General features: G+C 41.4%; 2 protein-coding genes across 5 annotated transcripts; both read right to left on the reverse strand.

The window, feature by feature from the left end:
* Nucleotides 1-4496: 4496 nt before the first annotated feature.
* On the reverse strand, nucleotides 4497-8818 carry cishb (cytokine inducible SH2-containing protein b). 2 transcript variants are annotated; one of them, XM_081705600.1, is made up of 3 exons: nucleotides 8485-8818; nucleotides 6517-6692; nucleotides 4497-5886 (listed from the first exon to the last, which is right to left on the reverse strand). In XM_081705600.1, exons 1-3 carry the CDS (start codon nucleotides 8736-8738, stop codon nucleotides 5405-5407), a joined length of 912 nt encoding a protein of 303 aa, XP_081561726.1. In that variant the 5' UTR covers nucleotides 8739-8818; the 3' UTR covers nucleotides 4497-5404. The 2 variants fall into 2 exon arrangements, with proteins under 2 accessions (XP_081561726.1, XP_026852234.2); XM_026996433.3 differs by having other exon boundaries at nucleotides 8048-8627.
* Nucleotides 8819-8849: 31 nt separating this feature from the next.
* On the reverse strand, nucleotides 8850-14505 carry twf2b (twinfilin actin-binding protein 2b). 3 transcript variants are annotated; one of them, XM_026996432.3, is made up of 11 exons: nucleotides 14035-14505; nucleotides 12816-12884; nucleotides 12219-12397; nucleotides 11904-11999; nucleotides 11078-11182; nucleotides 10900-10914; nucleotides 10765-10806; nucleotides 10380-10505; nucleotides 9858-10008; nucleotides 9443-9564; nucleotides 8850-9318 (listed from the first exon to the last, which is right to left on the reverse strand). In XM_026996432.3, exons 1-11 carry the CDS (start codon nucleotides 14057-14059, stop codon nucleotides 9151-9153), a joined length of 1098 nt encoding a protein of 365 aa, XP_026852233.2. In that variant the 5' UTR covers nucleotides 14060-14505; the 3' UTR covers nucleotides 8850-9150. The 3 variants fall into 3 exon arrangements, with proteins under 3 accessions (XP_026852233.2, XP_026852232.2, XP_035376498.1); XM_026996431.3 differs by having other exon boundaries at nucleotides 12816-12893; nucleotides 14035-14503; XM_035520605.2 differs by lacking the exon at nucleotides 10900-10914 and having other exon boundaries at nucleotides 12816-12893; nucleotides 14035-14502.
* Between the last annotated feature and the right edge of the window lie 420 nt (nucleotides 14506-14925).

The raw sequence follows: 14925 nt of genomic DNA on the forward strand, positions 1-14925 counted from the left end.
AATTTATTCAAAATGCACTAACATTCACCATGCAGTTGGGAACTGTCAAACAAAAACATAAATAAGAGCAGTTACTAGACCATACTGTTAAAAAAAAAAGAAAAAAAAAAAAAGAAGAAGTTTTCTTACTTGTTAAAAGCCACTAATTCTGGTCATTTTTGCCATCTGTGCAGCTTCTTTTAACAGTGGCATGTACTGTTCTCTCAAACAACAGCGGATGCCAATCAAGTTCTTTATAGCAAGAAAACCTTGTAGAATGATACTGGCATAGTTAACAAAAGAATATTCTAACAGCCTGATAATATCCAAAAGGACTTTGATAGAATTAAGTGTTTAAGAAAATTAAAAACCACTGTATTTTTCACATTATTTTAAGAGCTATAATAAGCTAATATCTGAAGAGTTGAACATGTACCACAATTCACTATTGGGACATTTTCATTTTCAAATTCTTTAAGTAGATGAGTATGTTTACATTTCTGTAGATAACTGTTCCTTAAGCTGTCACAATGTCCCCTGCCATTAAGAACACTCTCTTATTTGCCACACTTCTTGTTATACAGCAAGATGTTTGGAGAGCTTGGACAAATTTGAGTAGAGAGTATCATATTCTTTTTACCAGTTCTACCAGTGAATTCAAAGGAATTACTTTTCATGTCTTGTAGACATGCATCTCATCTTCCACATCATCAGGTCTTGATTTGGGTACTGATATCATGGAGTGGGTGAGGTCACCAGTTTGCCACTGATTCTGCAGTTTTGTTGGCTGACTGCTTTATCTGGTCCTTTCTCCATAGACCTGTAAATAAAACAGACAAGGTCTCACAAAACAGCTATTTTAATGTAATGGAAGTGCACATGTGATATATAGGTTCAGATTCAAGACATATGTCAGTTCTATCAGCAGTGTGAAAGTCTTTGCTGTGTTGTTAAATTCTGTCAATACCTCACTGCCTTTGACAACGATGGCAACCAACTGGACCTTCATCTCTGGCAGCCTTGACAAGGCAGCGCTTTAGGCCATGCATTGTAGCACAAGGATCTTCAGTATAATCACCTCAATTGTTCTCCTTGTTAAACTCTAGCAATATAAAGATTAAAAAGTAAACTGGAAATGTATAAACACATTCCTTTACATTAAACTAAACTGTTCAAGCAGACACTCAGTAACTACAGAGCTTCTAAGACGGCAGCACTATCATCAAGTTACCATATAAAGCCATAATCCACTAATGGAGGTATGAATGGGCATGTGCCACAAACGTAATCCAAATGTCTACTGCCTAGTTTGCCAAGATTGTCAGGTTGCCACTCATGACTCTCTGGATCACTCGTCATGATGTTCCCATGCATCCAAAAAAGGTTCAGCAATGTCTTCCTTATTTTCAACACCATCATGCTCTACGTCCATGCACTCCTCACTTTCAACACCATCACTCTCTCCAACTATGCACTCCTCAAGTTTCAACATAACTCTCTTGCTCAGTGCACTCCTCAGTTACAACACCATAACAGTCTATCTCTCTCCATATACTCAACACCCAACAAATTGGCATCAAACAAATTCTCATTGCTTTCATAGAAAACTTCATGCCCTTGATCCATTTCTTAATACTTACAGCAGCTTTTCTTCATACATTTGCTGACACCCAGTACATGGTAGTTTTCCTGCTCCATGGATGTAGTATACACTAGGCTGCATATACATGTAAAGAAAACTGTGTTTCAGCATCTCTGATAGAAAAGCACTCTGATGAAAGTTCAAGTCTTACTTTCCATAATATTCAGTATTAGTATGAAAGTACAGAAACGTAAGTGAAATAACACTCAAATTTGGAAAGCATATTTAAGCCAAAAACTGTCAACACCATTAAATAAAACTTGGCATATGTATTTGAGTCAATAACTTATACAAGTGTAGGGACTGTATAATTAGGACAGAGAAGCAATCAATGCTACATAGACAACAAGGTTAGCAATGCCTAATTGGCTATCCAGGTAATATTATAACCCCTCAATTACAAGCTAAAATAGTGTCAAAACGGGCCACATCATGTAACAACATACTATTATTAAAGTAATATTATATTAAAGCCAGACAGTAGCAAATAGCAAAAATCCACAATATGTGGTTATGTGACATGGAACCTAGAGGCAATAAATGTAGCCCAGACAAATGATAAGCGTTTCCTTTTACCGCCATTAACTAAAACGCTTTAGCTAGTTAGCTAACCAACCTCAGTTAGCTAGTAGCTATAGTAGCGACGTGACTAAACTCTTAGCCCAAGGTTCATCACATCGTAGCTAAATAGGTTAGCTAACCTCATACGTATTGGCTCAAACCCGATTCCAAACTGATAAATGGACTCTTTACAAATACCGTGCAAAGTGAGTCCAAACGTGGACTCAGCGTCGCGTGCGACTGTTTAACCTTTAGCTACTAGCCGTTAGCTAGCTAACATTAGCACTGTTGTTACTAGCGTTAGCTAACCTATGATTACCTCAAGTATGGAACTACCAAGTCTAATAAACTGGCTAGCTAACCACATTATATTGGCAATCCCTTTTAGTGAGCGGGTATGTAGCTAACAAATATGTTCATGTTAACTAGAGAGAAATGATCTTGTTATAGATAAAAGAACTGATGGCCGCTAATTTTGTCGGTAACGTTATGTCCATAAAACCATACTTTTACATCAATTAGAACTCTACCTTTTATCTAACTTAGACTGTGGATTGGTTTTTAATGCTTTAAAACGTTTTGGGTTTGTTTTTTTTTTGATCGGGAAAATGTTTGCTGCTGCTTATTAAAATAAATAATGTCGTCTTAAGTCACTCACCAAAATTGTGGTGTGGGGATTCTGGAAGTTTCCTGTGCGCGAAACTCCAGGATGGCACGTTAATTACGTCAATACATTTAGCTCGGGACGTTTGTCAGGTGAAAAACAAAACAAAAACAAATTCGTTGTCTTGCAGTCACTGACACAGACAACAAAATCTCAGCTGACTAAAATGTTAGAAGATAATTTTTAAAATTATAATTCACTTTCCAGCCAGTTACCAGTATTTGGCTGAAGTTTTTTTATTTCCAGATATGAGTCACATCATGATGAACATGGCCCGAGTTGGGTTATCCAGTACTCAGTCGAACATCTTCCTACAAGTATCGAACAAGGCCTGAGTTGGGTTATTCAGTACTCAGCCAAACATCTCCCTACAGGTATCTGCCCATGCTCGACCCTGATGAAGTCTCCAGAGTCCGACAGAATGCCACATACTAAGAGGAAGAAACCTTAAGAGGATCCAAAAATCGGAAGGAACACCTGGACAACACTGGATGCAAACTAACAGCGCAGAATGAATGTAGTTGCTTTTTTGCAATAAAATTAGAAGAGTAAACTTATGCAATGACTAATGTGATTGGGCAGAGGTATTCAGATAATCAATGAGAACCAATGATCACTTCTGTTTAAAATCAGTTTGTAAAGCATCTAAACACAGTTTAGGAGGGGAGCTGAGGGAAGCGATTATGGGCTATTCACTAAAGTTTCCATGACACAGCCACGGTCTTCAACCTAAGCACTGGAGAACACACAAATACTTATCTTCATTTTACTGAATTGGTGTTCGTCAGCTAATTTGTGATTTGTTTGTGTATGGCCTCAATTTACAGAATGCAAACTAGCAGAATTATGCAAAAAAAGGGAAGGCAAGGGTTCTGTATGTGTATTTTAAAAGTGTGAGAGTAGAGGTATCTAGCCGTGCGAGTATAGGACAGAGTATAGTTTATACTAGTGTGTTAATAGTAGTCTCTGGCTGTAATCCTGCTTAGAGACGCAGTCAGGGGAATTTCATGGAATCCAACTCAGGTATTATTGGTATAATGGGTATTATGCCTCCTGCAAACATCTGCTGCTCCTCTGCTCAGTGTCTAAAACCCTGATCAGTGACTATAAGCCTGAGGTAATGAGGTATACTGTGTTTACAGCCATAACAATTTTTGGAATATGTACATTATGTAGAATTAAATACAGTAAATAAATATACTGTTTTCTAACTCAGTAAGACACTCGCATAAAATCAAGCAATTTAATATTTCTGATCTCAAAAGAGCTACAGCTTTAATGGTCTTTATTGTTTTAAAAAAACAAGAGGTGACAAGCCAATTTGACACCTAAACCACCCAGATCTCTAGTAAAGTAGCACGGAGACCATATGATAAAACCTGCAGCTTCCAAGTTTACTTGGAAATGTTTTTGTATTACTTGCACAGAACAGTGCTTTAAAAGGTACACGATGAAGACATCGGTGACTGATTGCAGCTATGTTTCAGTACATATCGAGTTGACCTACTTTCAAGGGGTGGCATATGGCTCATTCTGTCACCTTGTAAACATGGTGATACAGGACACGTTTGGACATATGAATGTCAGTTTAAAAAGTGAAACTACTGAAAGAAATGAAATCAGCTACAGAAGCAGAGACACACACAAAGGTTTCATAGAAATGTACTGTTTTACTAAAAATAAAAATATTTACAAAAAAATATTTGATCTTCAGTTGAACAAATATTGTTCATTTAGTGACTGGGTGCAGGAAGCAGTTCTTTATAGTTCTTCAGCCTGTGCTACATACACAGACTGACAAAAATAGGGTCAGCTGATTTTCAGTCCAAGAGTTCTCCGTTTTAGCGTCTGCTTGGTTATGCTGTTTTGCTCTCAGATTTCCAAGACTTTCTCTGGTCCTTCATGCCTTCTGTCAGAATGCCAGCCATAAAATTCAGTGTGATTACAGTGTTCAGAGCACTCTGGAACGGTTAGCTATGTCAAGTGTAGTGTGATGAATATCTTATAGTCACATAATGAAGAGTCAAAATGTGTAATATAGTGCTTTGTCAATAAATATGTCAAATACAAACAATTACACCAAAGTAAAAAAAAAAAAAAAAAGTTAGATTTGTGGGTGTTTTGGGTTCTTTTTGTTTTGTTGTTGTTGTTTTGTTTTTTGTTTTTTGGCTGAATGAAAATTCTAACAAAAGCCAATCTTCTGTAATTCTGCAATGATTGAAGCACTCTGCTATACTCACATGATCCATTTCTGATCTCAGATCAGTGGGAAGTGACCAGTGAGCCCTAAATGTTCTTGGGTTCACGGTAAACAGAACTGGCTTTAGACCCGACTACCTTATCACAATGCATGTTTTAGATACATCACTAAAGCCGTTAGCAGCACCCATAATCTGACTGTGTATGATTGCCTATTGCCTATAACTATTCTTAAATTCCATCTTAAAGAGCATTTACCCAGTGGTCTCTCTCACGAGAGATGACAAACTGGTAGTCCACTAAGCACCCCGAACGGACAGTGAGCGTGAGCCGTCCTTTCCACGATAAGCGGCTCCTCACTACACTTGGAAAGGATAGTCCTTTAAGTACAGTAGCAATAGGGGAGGCAGAGGCAGCAATTCCGGGCAGGCTGTGTGTCTGTTGATGGTGAGCCGTACAAGGTGCTGCAGTGGGGGGAAGGCCTTAGGTCTGTGGAGGGGTCTCCGGAGCCTCAGCAGGACCGTGCTGTCCTTCAATGCCACCGAAGCATCTTCCTCCAGCTCTGCCCTTCTCTCTCTCCCACTGCTGCCCACGTAGTGCTGCACCAGGCCAGGCACGGTGGAGAAGGAAAGCAGCCGGGGCTGGGCCGGAACGCTGGAGTCCAGGCGGAAGCGGCCGTTGCTGTATTCGATCCGGACGTTGGTGGGGCCGCGCGCCGTCTTCACCGAGAGGGTGAGCATGTAGAGGGGGTTGCTGCTGTCGCGCACCAGGAACGTCCCCTCAGCCGCACCCAGCAGACAGTCTCGGGCCTCGCTGGCAGACATGCACCCCCAGTACCAACCTGCAAAATGAAGGAGATCGCTTTACACTGAAGCAATGCAGGAGAGCCCAGGAACAGACAGGCTATTGTCTCTCAAGCCCACTGCTGGAAACCCAAAGCAGAAATGTGCAATGAACAATGAGACTGGGCAATGCGTGCCAACAGGTTTAACAGGACTATGTTATTACGCATATTGTTCATTTATCCTTGCTATTGGTGGTAAAAAGTAATGTCCTCGTAGCATATTTATATTGACTTCTAGTGTGCTCTCATGAGTGTACAACTACAAGCATAAGATTGGGAATAAAATAATGACATGACAGGTTTATTGTCCCACATCCTAAATTTATCCCACATAAAGCTTGAGAACTGGGTGAAAAGATCAATTGAAAAGAGTTTAATAATTATCTTATGAGAGACAGGACTATAGGCAGGATTTCATAGTCAAACAGAACTAAGAGACCAGTATGTGTGCACCTTACATTTAAAAACAATGCAGAGACCGTTAGTATAGAAAGGAAGACCAACCCGTCAGCCATACGATGACCTTAGCTAATTTTCTGGTTTGGAATTACCACCAGGTGTCACAGCAGATATGTGAACGGAAGGAAACTGTCATTGGAGAATGAATGCAGGCTAGGTGCACTATACCTGAGGCATGCAGATGCTGAAACGTAGTGGTAATGCACTGCAGGTCTGCTGTTGGGTCCCATGGCTGGGGAGAGCCAGGCCGTCTGGTGATCAGCTGATTACACTGTCCTTCTGACCTTTCCGCATTATTCAGAACTCTCATCCCCTTCGTTGACGGTGTATCTGGCAACGGAGCCCTTGTAAAGCAGAAGAAAGGCTTTTTGTTAAAACACTAGTAGAACAAATCGATTCAGCTAATGGGACAAAGAATCTCCATGGGGGGGAAATTGTGTAGAACAGTTCGACGTATAGAGTTTACACGTGAGATTTAACGACGTTCTTTTCATAGCTAATCTATAACCTCACTTTATGGGTCGTTGTTGTTCGATTATCTGCAGGGAGAAGTTTCCTCCGAGGAGTATTTAAAAAAAAAGAGACAAAGTTACAGAGCTGCTTCCATAGACAGTAAATAGAATTGATTTAGATCCCCCGTTTTACGAATTTGAGTTCCTTTGCTTTAAAAAGCATGCTCCGACCCTCGTTTAGCAAGCGACTGTTTGGAGAATTAGGCCCCGACACTATTATAGTCGTTCTTTCTAGTCGACTATTTATAGTTGTTAAAACTATGCAGCAATTATCATGCAAGTCTTCCAAAGATCGCAAGGATCATGAACACTATCTCTAATTATATTAGCACAACGATAATATTGGGTCAAGGTTGTTTGAGGACTTATATTACTTCTTTTATAAGACTACGACTATGTTCAGTGAAAAAGGCTTTGAAATGCGTTAATAAGTCCAGTGGAAAACAGAACAAAAGCACTTGTAACAAAGGATCTCACTTAAAATAACTAAACCTAAAGCAGAACACACCTCTGTGCCAACTGCAACATTAAACCCAAAGAGGGGAAATAAATAAACGGACAAATCAAACAAATTCTGAAGTTTTCGATACTGTCGAGAGTTCAGTTCAAAACAGGCCTAAATCTCTTCCTCAAAAATTAGACGTCGTAAGTTTACGAAGTGTAAAAAAACATTTTAAGGCAATCCTTAAGGCAATATGGTCTGTTTCCAAATATAATAATGCTATTCGAGCATGCCACAAAATAGAACAGAACAGAATAAATTATTTATTTAGCATCAAAGACGTTTTTAAGTGCTTGTTCCATTCTCACAATGTAATTAATGCAAATAATGAACTAATGTAACTGATGCAATAATTTATTATTATTCTGTTTTACTAATATTTTAAAATTATTTTTAAGAGTAATATTTCCCTTTCCTGAATTCTTCGATTGTTTTCTTTGTCCACAACGAAAATATTTAACCTGGAACATAATGTTCTAATTGGAAAAAGTGAAACACCGAATTTTGAACACACAATTAAACGCCATTGCTTAGTCTGCAATGTAACCACTAATCTTTTAGATAATTATTATAATCGTTTCCTGACCAGCCTGCAACTTCCATTGTTAGTGTTGGGCTTCTAGGAAACTACGAACAAATGATTAAATATTAAACAATAAATACTTTTTTTTTTTTTTTTTTTTACCTTTGCACACACAGGAGCATCACGAACTATAATCCAGCGCTCAGCTCAGTTGTCGATAGCCACAAGGCAGAAAAATTAACGCAAATATATTTCCAACTGAGAGCCAAAGCTCTTGACATTGCTCCGCGGTTGTAATGGCGACAAACCGGCAGCCAGTCACCCGATGAAATCCCAACAACTGAACATCTAAAACGTCGTGGAAGCGCAGGTTGCCCGTCGGAGAATGATAGGAGAGGAGGTGGTAAGAAAGTAGACTAAGTAATAATGGAAAGAGTCGGTCCAGTAGGCTCCAGAAACTAAGAATGATTTAGTTTCTTCCGGAAAGAAGAACACCGGGAAACGCTCCCTTTGAACGTTTGCCTCCGCAAGGTGATCGAAGTTCTAGGAATTTAATTCCAAGAACGGCTTTGTGTGTCGCCGAGGCTACATCTGCGCACCTCGTTTCGCAGAACTGCGCTCCCGGCCTTCGCTGCGCGCCGATTGGCTCCGTGAAGAACGCTTCCTTCCTCCTATGCCGCGTGACGCTCCGCGAAGCAGCCCGGTCTGTTTCGCCAGTAACGCGTACCGGATGACTTTCCAAGTAAACGTCTTTCCAGGAAAGCTGAAACAGTCGCTCAGAATGACCTACGGCGCACGGCGCCTGCTCCACCTTCCGTGAGCTGAGCACACAGTGTATACTTTGGTTCGTCATCGCTACTACAATTTTTTTTTTTAGACCTACGTTCTCCAGCTTATTACGCAGCCATTTCTTTTACACAACATTGTTTTAAGGTAAGCATTAAAAAGCTTGGTAGGTCTTAGATTACTTGTTCAAGGTTTATTTCTGAACAACAAGAACAAAGTGGAACGCGGATAGGGTGCGCAGCGAATGTACAGAAATACATTTTATTCGAATTATACTGGTAAAAGAATGATAACGTTTTGGTGGACATCACTGTGGCCTTGTGTAAGAGACTGAGTGTCAGGATGTTTAGCAGACCAAAAAAAAAAAAAAAGATGAAGAAACTAGAACAAACGTAGACAATAATGAAAGCGGTACAGCAGGTCAGACAACAGTCCCTGGGAGAAGCAGTTGGGACTGCCCTGTCACGTTCAACCCCATTCTAGCCTTCCTCTCCGTTCTCTCCGGCTCCTCTGATCAGACGCTTGTTTCCCCGCTTCCCGGTGGGTCCCTTTGGCTTAGTGAAGGCCTGTTTGAGAGCCTGTGGTTTAGGATGCACTTCCTCATATAGGTGCTCCTCGGTCAAGCACTCTCCGCTGTCGATCTCCATCTACAGACACAAGCACACACGCAAGGCATGTGGAAAGCGAAAGCGAGAGGAGACACCAAAGAGCAATCCTGGTAAAGCAGACAGATAAACAGCAACGTGGGTGGAAGAACCGATTACTCATTACCTTTTTGGTGATCTCTATGCGGTAGATTCTCTCTACCTCTTCCAGCAGTCGGTTCTTGCAGCTAGAGTAGAGCATCCGCTCCTTAACGCCACAGCTGTAGCCGGGCATGGAGTAGATGAACACTGAGACGTGTAGACACATACACGCGCAGAGAGAGCGAAAGAGAGTGTGTGTGAGTGGGATATACTCTGCCACTACAACTACAAGATGACAATGGCGACTTCGTCCTTATGTTTAACGAATGATATATAAGTGTCAGCCTATAAAAAACATCATGTATAAACTCAAGTCTGTGGCTGACAGCAAGTCCCTGCCTGATAGTAGCTGATAAGATACACCTGTCTGCTGTGCCATCTAGAGGTAAAACGCTTAAGTGCAGGTCGTGGAAAAGCAGCTTTGCGCAGAAGCCACTGACCGACTGCCTCCATGCTCTGGCCCTGATGGCAGTGTCTATAGAGGAAGAAGTGGTAGCGGGGCGCGTCAGCAGGGACCCTTGCTGGCAGCTCTCGCGTCTCTGTGGGGCTGGTGTGCACCAGCTCAATCGTCTCTCTCTCAGTGTCCAGTTTCTGAGGAAACACACACACACACACACACACACACACACACACACACACACACAGTGACAACAGAAGGATCAACTCTGCATGAGTGTGTAAAACATATGTTTGTTTTTTTCTGATCTGAGGCTTTCCAAAGCTAAAAGGTGCCATGTGTTCCAGTTCATCATGCTTATACAATTACAAAACCTCGGTCACTAGTTAATATGACTAAATTTGATTTGTGTCTTTATTTGTTTGTGTATCTATGTACTGTTTGTAGTTTGTGGTACGTGTAGTTTGTGGCGCATGTGTGTGGTGTATGTGCTTGACTGTGGTGCATATGTATCATCTTTAAATTTCAAATGTATACTTGTGCATGTGGTGTATGTGTGACTCACTAGCTGGATGTAGTTGATGCGTCTCTGTTTGAAATACAGTAAAGCTTGTTTAGCTTCTTCCTGCAATGGGAATGCCAATCCCTGTAGAGTGGCTTGCTTACTTTCCACTCTGATGTCTGTCTTCCCCTTGCACACAGAGAAAGAGAGAGAGAGAGAGAGAGAGAGAGAGAGAGAGAGAGAAAGAGAGAGAGAGATTGAAGCATCATTACCTTCATCAAAGGCAGCAGTAATGACCTCAGACTGCCAGTAAGGTCTCTAACATGGTTTCCAGATGGATATCACATATTGCTGAAGAGCAAGTTCTCTCGAGCGGCAGGCGAGCTGCTGTTCTCGTGCTCTCCACAGTGCCAACAGCAATAGAAGAGAGGACACAGAACAGGTTTACCTTTCCTCTCCCAGATGGAGCAGCCACTTGTCTCCGCTCGTCCTGAAGAAAAAGAATGAAACAAATAGTTTCAAATATGCCCAGGACCACACACACACACACACTTTAAGCCACACCAGACCATTGAGAACTTACCCACACAACTTTTTCCTGTCAGATGCATTTTCAAGTGATAAACCTGCATTAATGGTGTTTCAAAAACAAAACTTGTATATATCAATGTTAATGTTGTAGCTACAGTACAGGTCCCAGGTCAGGGCCATGTGAGAGAAGGGACGGGTGAGGGTCAGCAGTCCGCCCCAAGTCCGCTCACCTCCGTAGCTTTGATCTGACTGAGCTCCTGCTCGGCTGCTGTGAGGGGGGCGGGGCTTGAGCATGAAGACAGGTGACAAAGGTAACCCTGGAAACAGACATCCTCCTGCGGGCAAGATGGAAAGACTGCGATCAGGTGCTCAAGCACAGAGAGAAGAAATACAGCTGAATATACAAAGGTGTGATGGGCAGTAATTCCACTTTTGACTTATAAACCCACATGTATTGCATTATAAATCCTGTGTTGTACAATAATATTTGGACAGTGCAGCAACAGAACACCTTCATTAATATTCCACGAACTCCCAAACTACTCCCCAGTTGTGTTAGAATATTTGAAGTTTCTTCCAGCAAAGAAAAAGTGTAATAGTTTTTTTCCTCTGTACATTCCCTTAATATTCCCATAATATATGTAATTTTATTCAACTGTTAGTTCCAGTCATACAGTCTAACTGGTTGAAAAGCATTCTACCGTCTCTGATATCAGCATGGCTCCTCCTCCAAACCTGCACATTTTGCTGACCAGTAGTTGCTATGTCACAACAGCTTACAATATATTTGAAAACAATGTTTTATCAACATACTTTGCAAAACCACTGTAAAAGCAATAAAATGCACTCGGTGTCAGGTATTATTGTGAGTAACACCATGGCTGTAAAGATTTACAGCTCTTGGCTTTGACTCACACCCGAGTGTCTGATTCACAGTTGTGTTATTATTTGCAGTAACACATTCACTCTTGTGTTCTGTTGTTGCACTAAGCATAAATCTAATTAAATAAACATCGTATTCGTATTAAGTGTGGTAGTCTAGGCATGAGTACCTACCTGTGTGGTTCCAAATAGCTCGTCTTTGATGTGACTGGCACCAAACTCCTTCTTTAGTGTGGCACGAGTAGCAGCGTATACCATCTTCATTCGTACCTACAGAGAGTATCAAGACATAGCTGAGTGTATAAGAGTGTGAAAATACCTTTGGTTCATCTGGCTGTGTGCTATATGCCTCAGAGGTCTCTGTGTGTGTGTGTGTGTGTGTGTGTGTGTGTGTGTGTGTGTGTGTGTGTGTGTGTGTGTGTGTGTGCGTGTCTGCATGTACAGAAGGTTCATATATTTGGGTCTGCTCCACATCCAGATTCCACGCACAGGCGACTGATCTGGAGACCAGGAGATGAAGAGCCACTCATAGCCCTGTTGGTTATGTGTGTCCAGGCGCAACAAGATGTAGCAGGGCTCCAAAGAGTCCAGCAGAGGCAGAACACAGGGGTCATAGTCTCGGTCCCAGCTCTGAGAAAGCTGCCTGTATGCCCCCAACACCAACTGCTCTAAAACACACACACACACACACACACACACACACACACACACACCTCATATCACACAGCACCTCTACCCAAAAGCCTACAGTACATGACACCACACTCTGCTTATCAGTCTGATCCAAAATAGCATGGCACCATGGAGCCGTCAGCACTCACTGCAAGGACCACATACTTCAGCCATGACCTCCATGTACACCTGACACACTGCAGAAATTCATGCTATATTACATACATCAGACTTCTCAGGACTTTGAAATGATGACTTTGCATTGTAGGCAAATAACTAAAATAGAGAGTTTTTTTTTTTTTTTAAACCGGAACTTTGTTGTTCCAGTGTAGCACTTTCTAATTCTTCTAATATCATTGACTAGACATTAAACATCTAACTCAATCTAACTCAGATTTGTCATCTTCTTCTTACCGCTTCTTATGACGATCTTGAAGGCTCTGACCTCTCCTCTCTTTGCGTTTATCAGGAACTCCCTCAAGTCTGCAGTTGCTTAATGTAACAGAGAAGCAGAGGAACAGATATGGGATATGAGTTTTTGTCTGATGTATTCACAATGTACTCACTAATGGCCAATCGCAGCGCACCGTAGTGAAGCACTAGATTCAATCTGTCTGCAAAGCTCACCTTCTTTGGGAAATAGAAACAAGGAATTCAGACTGTGACTGCTAATACAGGTCATCATAAATTCATTCATGAAGAATCCAATATTTCAGATTTCAGTATTTCTATACAGTGTGAATAGGAAAGGAGCACGGTAAGTCAGATAAGCCACCAAAATGCGAGCCTGAGGAACTTTACTTCTCAGATATTGGGCCTACTAGGCTACTACCTGAATTTGGCAAACAACAGCGTTCATCAAAATATCTGCTTCACCTTGGCTTTCTAGGAAAATTGAAAAGTGAGAAAAATCTGATTTACATAGGTTTCTTCGGGCCAGGACAGTATGCTCCCCGCTTTCACCATGGTAACCACTTGGCCAGGGCTCATAAATCATGTAGGTTCAGGTGAGACGCGTGAGGAGTAACTCTCCCGCCAGTAAGCTCCAGTTACAGTCTCTACATTTACAGTCTCTGCTCTGTGGTCACTACTCCTTTTTGACTGAATATTGTGTGGTGGGAGTAGCTTTTCTGCAACCTATGACTGGAGTTTTTTATGTTTCCTCCATACTTCTTATTCACAGTGCACTCTTATGTACTGTGCTGTATGCCATACATGTATCTTAAACCCTGGGTCCAGGATCTCGTTCTCATTTTATCTCATTTTGTATTGCATATTGTAGCCTCTATGGCTGTGAAGACAATAAAGATCCACTTGACTTGAGTGACCTCTCATCTGTGGCTTACTGGCTTGAATAGAAAGAGTTATAAAAGTATTCTAATTGTACCTTAATCATCATAGCATAGATTGCTCTTTATGATTCATTCGTCATCCCATATTTAATACACCATCAGAGCACACCTAAAATGTTAGGAGTATTCGTTGTATAGACTGAGCTTATTTTGATCATGAACCCCATTGGTTAGTACTACCTACCACATCTGTGATATTAGAAAAAGCATTCACCCTTATTTTTAACTTCGTGAAGGGAGTACAATGTGTCTGACCAGAGTCAAGAGTTAAATTAACTTACCATGGATACCTGTCTGATGAGACATCGCTGTTCGGTTTAATTCGGTGCAGATATCTCCCGAGTATTCCACGCTGTCCGTTGGTGTCTTCAGGACCACTGGTGTCACCACTGCAACCGTCTCTTTAGTCTAAACTCACTTCCGTAGCGCTGTCATCCACGCACCTAAACTATCTTGCTTGGGGGGGAATCCTGTTTGAAACTTAATCTGCGGAACTGAGGAAGATGTGTATTCTAATATTGCGGTTGTTAGGGGATACGCAGGGACAGCGCTGATCTGGAATCCTTCACTTTTCAATGGCCATTCATAGAGATGCAAACGTGAACGCGTACACTTTTCAAAAGACCTTTAGAACACTTTTTTGCGCAGTGGCGCTGTCATTACGCAGGACAATTGTGCAGAACTAAAATTGTTTGATGACCTACAGTATATGTCTCTTGAGCCTCTTTGGCTCTCGCGTCTTTAGGGCGGTTTAGAGCGCTTCTCGTGTGTACAGTAATGACACATTATCACTCGTATACATAGGGACCTGATCCGCGCCGGCCGCAGCGGTTATCTCCAGCTCAAATTCCAACCGCCTGTGGTCGCTGACATGCGACACTCCCCATGTGGTTGAACCAACGAGTCTAAAAGACAGCTGAACTTGCCAGAATTTTGTCATTTAGTTTCTGTAATCACCTTTTTTTTCAGAGTGTGCTCTGTATGTTAATAAAAGCGATGGCCATGGTGACTAGTCTATATTTCTGAAGCGCCTCAAAATAACAATAAAAACCCCCACTCTTTATTAATCAGTCTACTTATGATTTTTTTGGAACAAGCCGTCAAAAGTAATCTTACTCTGCTCCAAATAGTTACATTGCACGTCCACTTTAAAGTGGATTTCGGTGACTGTA

This window comes from Electrophorus electricus, chromosome 22 (assembly GCF_041902795.1).
Source record: "Electrophorus electricus isolate QZ-2024a chromosome 22, ASM4190279v1, whole genome shotgun sequence".
NCBI classification, from domain to species: Eukaryota; Metazoa; Chordata; class Actinopteri; order Gymnotiformes; family Gymnotidae; genus Electrophorus; species Electrophorus electricus.

What these genes read in the sequence shown, in the direction of transcription:
- cishb (XM_081705600.1), bottom strand. Translation starts at nt 8,738, where the DNA reads ATGACGAACCAAAGTATACACTGTGTGCTCAGCTCACGGAAGGTGGAG. An exon ending in GCGCAGTTCTGCGAAACGAG is followed by an intron (nt 6,693 to 8,484) that starts GTGCGCAGATGT and finishes CTGCTTTACAAG; the next exon opens with GGCTCCGTTGCCAGATACAC. An exon ending in TCAGCATCTGCATGCCTCAG is followed by an intron (nt 5,887 to 6,516) that starts GTATAGTGCACC and finishes TTCATTTTGCAG; the next exon opens with GTTGGTACTGGGGGTGCATG.
- twf2b (XM_026996431.3), bottom strand. Translation starts at nt 14,059, where the DNA reads ATGTCTCATCAGACAGGTATCCATG. An exon ending in CTCCATCTGGGAGAGGAAAG is followed by an intron (nt 10,506 to 10,764) that starts GTAAACCTGTTC and finishes TCTGTGTGCAAG; the next exon opens with GGGAAGACAGACATCAGAGT. An exon ending in GCATCAACTACATCCAGCTA is followed by an intron (nt 10,009 to 10,379) that starts GTGAGTCACACA and finishes GTGTTTCCTCAG; the next exon opens with AAACTGGACACTGAGAGAGA.